We start from the raw sequence: 7,743 nt of genomic DNA, 5'->3' as shown, positions 1-7,743 counted from the left end.
AGTAACTGTCTGGTTCAGCTCAGCTTCTAAATCTGACCTCAGAAGACTACAAAGGGTAGTCCGGACTGCTGAGCGAATCATCGGTTCAACCCTCCCATCTATTCAAGAACTGTACTTATCCAGAGTGAGCAAAAGGGCTGGCAAAATCACTCTGGACCCCTCACATCCAGCACACACTCTCTTTGAACTGTTGCCATCTGGTCGACGCTACAGAGCACTGAGCACCAGAACATCCAGACACAGGAAAAGTTTCTTCCCTCAGGCAATCCATCTAATGAACAAATGATAAAAACTGTGGAACACACTACACTATTTATATTTATATATACATACACTTATTTATCTAACACACATACTTAGAGTACACTTACATTTTTTGCACATAATATACCTGTACATACATAATGCTCATTGTAATATACCCGCCATACATTGTCAATTTGTATATTTTCTACATTTTTTATTCCATTTTGTGTTTTTTGTTCTGTCACTGTCATTATGTTGCACTGCGGAGCTTCTGTCATGAAAACAAATTCCTCGAATGTGTAAACATACCTGGCAATAAAGCTCACTCTGATTCTGATTCTCATTATACCATGGTGTCAAACTGTTTTCCTTAACCTTCCTTAACTGTAGAGGAGCAACTGTATTTAAAGTGCTAGAAAAGAGAGTCCATAGTTTCTGTTACATCATCAAGTTGTTCTGAGGTTTTGGATATGCTAAGGAATTTGGATACATCAGGAAGATAACTTAAAAAGCAGTCTTTTGTGGTAGAAGTGATGGTTCTTCCATACTTGTAACAAGAAGTAGAATTTACAATTTTAGCTATATGAAGTTTGCACAAAACTAAATAATGATCTGAGATATCATCACTTGACATCGTATAGATTTTAAAATATTGCTTATTACTTATAAAGCCCTGAATGGTTTAGCACCTCAGTATTTGAATGAGCTCCTTTTACATTATAATCCTCTACATCTGCTACATTCTCAAAACTCAGACAATTTGATAATACCTAGAATATCAAAATCAACTGCGGACGGCAGATCCTTTTCCTATTTGGCGCCTAAACTCTAGAATAACCTACCTAACATTGTTCGGGAGGCAGACACACTCTTGCAGTTTAAATCTAGATTAAAGACCCATCTCTTTAACCTGGCTTACACATAACATACTAATATGCTTTTAATATCCAAATCCGTAAAAGGATTTTTAGGCTGCATTAATTAGGTAAACCGGAACCGGGAATACTTCACATAACACCCTATGTACTTGCTACATCATTAGAAGAATGGCATTTACGCTAATATTTGTCTGTTTCTCTCTTATTCCGAGATCACCTTAGCCACCAGATCCAGTCTGTATCCAGATCAGAGTGTCACTGCAGTCACCCGGATCCAGTATGTATCCAGACCAGATGGTGGATCAGCACCTAGAAAGGACCTCTACTGCCCTGAAAGACAGCGGAGACCAGGACAACTAGAGCCCCAGATACAGATCCCCTGTAAAGACCTTGTCTCAGAGGACCACCAGGACAAGACCACAGGAAACGGATGATTCTTCTGCACAATCTGACTTTGCTGCAGCCTGGAATTGAACTACTGGTTTCGTCTGGTCAGAGGAGAACTGGCCCCCCAACTGAGCCTGGTTTCAAGGTTTTTTTCTCCATTCTGTCACCGACGGAGTTTCGGTTCCTTGCCGCTGTCGCCTCTGGCTTGCTTAGTTGGGGTCACTTCATCTACAGCGATATCGGTGACTTGATTGCAAATAAATGCACAGACACTATTTAACTGAACAGAGATGACATCACTGAATTCAATGATGAACTGCCTTTAACTATCATTTTGCATTACTGACACACTGTTTTCCTAATGAATGTTCTTCAGTTGCTTTGATGCAATGTATTTTGTTTAAAGCGCTATATATAAATAAAGGTGACTTGACTTGACTTGACTACCAAAGCAGTGAAAAAGGAAGTTGCTGTAACTCAGGCAAGCAATGTCCGATCTTCCCAAACTTCACACGTGTGATAGGTGTTTTGTTCCGAACAAACACCCATGACCAAATTCAGTTATAGTCATAGCGCCACCTGCTGGTAACAGGAAGTGACATGGTTAACATTGTCATGGACTCCTAGGAACATATTAAAAAGTGTAAACAAGTGTTAAATAGGCTGGCAACATTATAGAAGCACACTAAAACATGCTAGCATCACTTAGCTAAGGGCTAAAGCATGCTACTGATGCAATGAAAAAGGAAGCTGCTGTAACTCAGGCGAGCAATGTCCGATCTTCCCCAAACTTCACACGTGTGATAGGTGTTTTGTTCTGAACAAACACCCATGACCAAATTCACTTATAGTCATAATGCCACCTGCTGGTAACAGGAAGTGACAAGGTTAACACTGTTATGGACTCCTAAGAACAAATTAATAAGTGTCAAAAATTGTTAAATAGGCTGGCAAAATTCTAGAAGCATAATAAAACATGCTAGCAACACTTAGCTAAGTTGAAAGAGGCATTGAAAATAGGAAGTCGCTGTAACTAAGGCAAGCAATGTCCGATCTGCCCCAAACTTCACACATTTGACAAGAGTCCTGTCCTATACACATCAAAATGCCTGTATTCAGTTATAGCCATAGCGCCATCTACTGGCAACAGGAAGTGGCATGTCTAACACGGTTATGGACTCCTAGCAACATATTAAAACGTGCCAGCAAGTGATAAATACACTGGCAGCATGCTAGAAACATACTAAAACATGTTAACAACACTTAGCTAAATGCTAAAGCATCACATTATTGCAGTGAATATGGATTTTACTGTAATTCAGGCATACAGTGTCCAACCTGCCCCAAATTGAACAAGTTTAATAAGAGTCCTGTCCTGAACACATCAACATGCCTGTATTCAATTATAGTCATAGCGCCACCTAATGGCAACAGGAAGTGGCATGTTTAACACTGTGATGGACTCCTTGCAAAATAATAAAAAACATCAACAAGTGTTAAATAGGCTGGCAACATTCTAGAAGCATGCTAAAACATGCTAGCAACACTGAGCAAGCAATGTCTGATTTTACCCAAACTTGTTTTGTTCCAAACAAGCACCCATGACCAAATTCAGTTATAGTCATAGCACTACCTGCTGGTTACCGGAAGTGACAAGGTTAACACTATTATGAACTCCTAGGAACAAATTAAAAAGTGTCAAAAAGTGTTAATAGGCTGGCAACATGCTAGAAACATAATAAAACATGCTAGCAACACTTAGCTAAGTGTCAAAGCATTCAACTAAGGCAGTGAAAAGGAAGTTGCTGTAACTCAGGCAAGTAATGGCGCTTGGTTTTGCGTTTGCCTATCGTGGGGGTGCTGCCTGGTTTCGATCTGCTAAATAGTGAGGCGTGGCCAAAGCCAGTGAAAGTACTTAATTAGCTGTTTAGAAAGCACTTGTCAGAAGAAACAGTCGAGCTACAGAGAAGGACAGCAGCTTGTGAGTGTTTTGCCTTGTTTTCTCATCAGACTAGTGTGTGATCATCATTGCTAGGAAAGTTTTTGGGTTAAATTGTGTGTATTACCCTGGTTAATACGTGCTGAAAGTGGCGCTTGGTTTTGCGTTTGCCTATCGTGGGACTGCCTGGTTTCGATCTGCTAAATAGTGAGGTGTGGCCAGCTGACTTTAACCACAGGTAATCAGGCTAATACAAAAGAGCTATGTTTCACCGCGGCAGCGGTCGCGGCAGCCCTCGTGTGAGCCCTCCTCGTGTGAAGACGGACAGTGTAAAGACAATCGACTCTACCTGCGCGACTCCACCGAGCAAGGACACCGACAGGGCACTTGAGTATTGCTTTTTTCCTCTTTCTTCACTTTTTGTATACCTTGTTCTCAAATATCTTACACTTGTAGTCACTATGTGCTTTCAGATCTCTACTATCACTACTAACACTCGGAGAGCACGCTATGTACGTCGCAATCCAATCTAGGACCAATCGCAGTATTTAATGGGGAATCCAAAAATCACATCCAAAAGCAGGCAAGAGGTCATAACACACAAAATCAGTCCAGAAACAAGAAAAAACACAAAGGAACACGAGAAAGCCGGGTGATGGAAAAAAAGGACTCCATGAAACAGATAGAGACAGGCAGGTTTATATGGACAGGTGAAAACGATGAAAGTGGAGACAGCTGAGTGCAATTAACAGGTGTGCAATTAACATTGATGAATGGGACAAAGGCTTGTGGGAAATGTAGTGCTTGCAGTGGGGTGACTATGGGGAAGTGAGACCACTAGTGGACACCCAGGGAAACACAGACCAGGCACTGTGACAGTAGTTCAATTCTTTTTTTTTCTCGTGTCATTCCATTTTATTACACATAGCTTAGTTTCTGAATTTATTTATTTTGTTTTATTTGTATGTATGGGTTATTTTGGTTGTTACCGACATCTGGTAAAAAAAAAAATGTCAGCAGCACTTTTAGAAACATATTTACTGGGGAAAATGGTGATGTGTTCAATACTTATTTTACCCTGTGTGTGTGTTTGATTGTGTGTGTATGTTATTTTGCTTATTAATTACCCACAGACATAAATATTCACAGTATGTTACTAGGATCAAATGCACTTGATCACTTGTAAGTAGATACTGTATAATTAGAGAATATATATATATATATATATATATATCACTCACTAATTAATTCTGTGGTCCCTCGATGCATGAAGCTTCCTGCTGACGTCAGATTGCAAACGGCATGGTGTCATGAGTGGTGGCTGCTTTTAAGTTGACGGTCATTTCTGAACAGAGCCGGTCTGGAGTTTATCCTCGCGCTGTGAGATAAAAGGTACTTTACCAAAGAGGCTTCAACACTCAGTGAAAAGCGACTGGCTAGTGATATTTTTTCTCTTTTTTCAGAAGCTTTTCAGCACTACAGTGGACACTGCGAAAGAAAACTGTAAACAGGTAAACTAATAGAGAAAAAAAATATGCTTTAAAGTAGCATTGATAATGATTAATGTAATACACTGGATATATACTAATTTAATATACTGGATACGTAGTTTGGTCTATTGACGGGTTATTTCATAAGCAATTGCGCTTATTGTACTAAATAACTTAATAAATTGTGAGCGTGCGTATTATAGACTATTTTTGTAATATATTATATAGTTTACCACATTTAGCCTCTGTCCAATTTGCAATGTCTGACAGAGATTGCTTTATTTTCCCCATGAAATAAAATGTTAAATGCTTGTTTACAGCCCATGGCGTTAACTGTGAACTGGTGGACACTGGCTTTGAGCGCCTGTCTCGTGCTGATGGTTCGCGCCGAATGCAGCAGAGACTGTGCGCTCTGCGTTTACCGGCTGTTCCGTCAACGGACAGAAATGGACACACTGGTGAGTTTCAACTCCATATATATATATATATATATATATATATATATATATATATATATATATATATATATATATATATATATATTAAGGTAAAAGTCAACTAATAAAGCTAGATATAACTAAAAGTTTGCACTGTGCATGTTTCATAAACGTCAGGTCGGGGCAAGTTGTCACGTGATTTAAGAAAAATAAATCATACAATTTTTTTTATTACAATTTGTTCAAAGAATGTTATATTTGACATTTGTTTGCTGTTTTGTAATTATTTTACAAAATGGCAGGTTCTATTGTGACAACTTACCCCTTGTAGGCTATGTGTGATAAAATGGTTGTCTGTTGGTGAGCTGTGTTCAGTTAACTGTATTTTCTTTTTCCTGGAGAAAACTGGCAGAAATGTTCAATAGCTTTTTGTAGACAAGCCTTAACAAACATTGTTCTTAATCAATTTCCCTTTAGAAAAAAAAAAACTAAGAAGAAGAAGAAAAGCATACTTTAAAAAAAAAAAACTTAATATAAAACTAATTTTATAAATGCAAGTGCAAGTGCAAAATGAAATATATTATAGTTTAAATGTTTAACACAGATTATTATTATTATTATTATTATTATTATTTATTTCATAATTACCTCTTTTGTCTTTTTAATATGGTGTAAAATGGGACTGCAGAGTGTACAACAATTTATGGAAAACTAAAATATAATGCTATTTTTATTTAAACATGTATGTCATGTATTTAAATTTATTTGTAATTACATATTTGTCATGATGACGTTTAGTACAATTAAAATATATTAATTTTAAATATAATATTGAATAACACTTTACAAAAAAAAATTAAGTACTTTGCGTGTGTTTTAACCAATTAGTAAACATCTCAAAATAAGTGTACTTTATTTTCATATTTTGTATATTTATGTGAATGCAGTACACATGCACAAGTGATATAATTTTAATCTATATAGCATGATAGTTTTTACTTAGAGATATTTGTTCTGCAGCATAATAGTTTTCAAAAGCAATTCAAAGCAATATCTTCAAATCTTGTGTTACCAAATCTTGTGTTTTCCACTGTTCAAATTGTCAGTTGTAAGTACTAGCACTCTTTAATGTGCAGTTGCATTGAACACCAGCAGAATGAACATTTGTGCCCTCTGGTGGACCAATTGTTTTTTGTTTTGTTTTTGCATTGATTGGATTCATGTCTCCCATAGACCTGCTCATTACAGTGTGAAGGGACAGTGGACTCCAGAAAACTAGAAATCTGCAAAAACATCCTCAGTGAAGAAGATCGCCTTGCATTGGACAACCTCAGACAAGAGGAAGAGAGTGCAGACCATCTTCTCACCAAAAAATATGGTGGATTCATGAAGCGTTATGGGGGCTTCATGATCAAGAAAGCAGCAGAGATTGGCATGGGAGCCCCACCTGAGAAGGACGGCATAGAGGTCATTAGTAAGAAATATGGAGGCTTTATAAAGAAGGACAAGGTAGAAGGTGGAGTGGAAGACCAACAGGTAGAGCTGTTGAGAGAGATCCTCAGGGTAGGTCTCACCTCAGAGTCAGATGAGCATCATGATAGGGATATGGTCAAGCGCTATGGGGGATTTATGAGGAGTGTACAGGGTTTAGGGGAGGCAGGGAGAGACTTGCACAAGAGATATGGGGGGTTTATGCGCAGAGTGGGCAGGCCTGACTGGTTGGACAACCAGAAAAGCAGTGGGTTTCTGAAACGCACTTGGGAGGATGGAGGCGAGACTGTCCTGCCCAACATGCAGAAGAGATATGGTGGATTCATGGATTAGAATGTAAACATGGACACCAATTGTCAACAATCTGTTCCTACTTTATGTAGAGCTTGCACAGTATTGTACTTGCACTGTAATTTAATGTGATGCCATTGTAATTAATATTTTTTTTATGGCTGAATATGCCTCCATAATGTGAAGTACAGTTACATTTGTGTTCTCAGTGAATACGGCTTGTGTAAAAAATATTTTCCCATCCTCTGTGTTAACAGTGGAATCACCCAATCACCTTTTAGCATTGTTCACATTGTATCTCATCACATTAGCTAGTGTGCTTCAGTCCTTAAATATTGTAGATGAGGTTAAATCTGCTGTCTGCACTTGATATGTTGATATGTTGTTGATTGATGCATTTCTTTTAGAAAACTTTTCAACAGCTTTTGTTTATGTTTAAATCAAATCAACATTTCTGAGCTATTATCTGTATATAATACAGTATAATACAATAAATTAATCTAACTGCAGAAGTAAAATGGCTCATTGACATATTTATTTCTCACAAATCCATGTCTAGCTAATCGGGAGCACTGGGTGGCTGT

General features: G+C 38.0%; 1 protein-coding gene across 2 annotated transcripts; it reads left to right on the top strand.

Annotated features, from left to right (window-relative positions):
* Positions 1-4,741: 4,741 nt before the first annotated feature.
* On the top strand, positions 4,742-7,390 carry LOC132095851 (proenkephalin-A-like). 2 transcript variants are annotated; one of them, XM_059500942.1, is made up of 4 exons: positions 4,742-4,842; positions 4,914-4,961; positions 5,261-5,398; positions 6,611-7,390. In XM_059500942.1, the coding sequence occupies exons 3-4, from the start codon at positions 5,264-5,266 to the stop codon at positions 7,199-7,201; spliced, it is 726 nt and encodes a 241-aa protein (XP_059356925.1). In that variant the 5' UTR covers positions 4,742-4,842; positions 4,914-4,961; positions 5,261-5,263; the 3' UTR covers positions 7,202-7,390. The 2 variants fall into 2 exon arrangements, with proteins under 2 accessions (XP_059356925.1, XP_059356926.1); XM_059500943.1 differs by having other exon boundaries at positions 4,812-4,842; positions 4,917-4,961.
* The last annotated feature ends 353 nt before the right edge of the window (positions 7,391-7,743 follow it).

This window comes from Carassius carassius, chromosome 20 (genome assembly GCF_963082965.1).
Source record: "Carassius carassius chromosome 20, fCarCar2.1, whole genome shotgun sequence".
Lineage (NCBI taxonomy): Eukaryota > Metazoa > Chordata > Actinopteri > Cypriniformes > Cyprinidae > Carassius > Carassius carassius.
The sequence above is the reverse complement of the archived record's forward strand: the minus strand, read 5'-3'. Positions and strand labels throughout refer to the sequence as shown.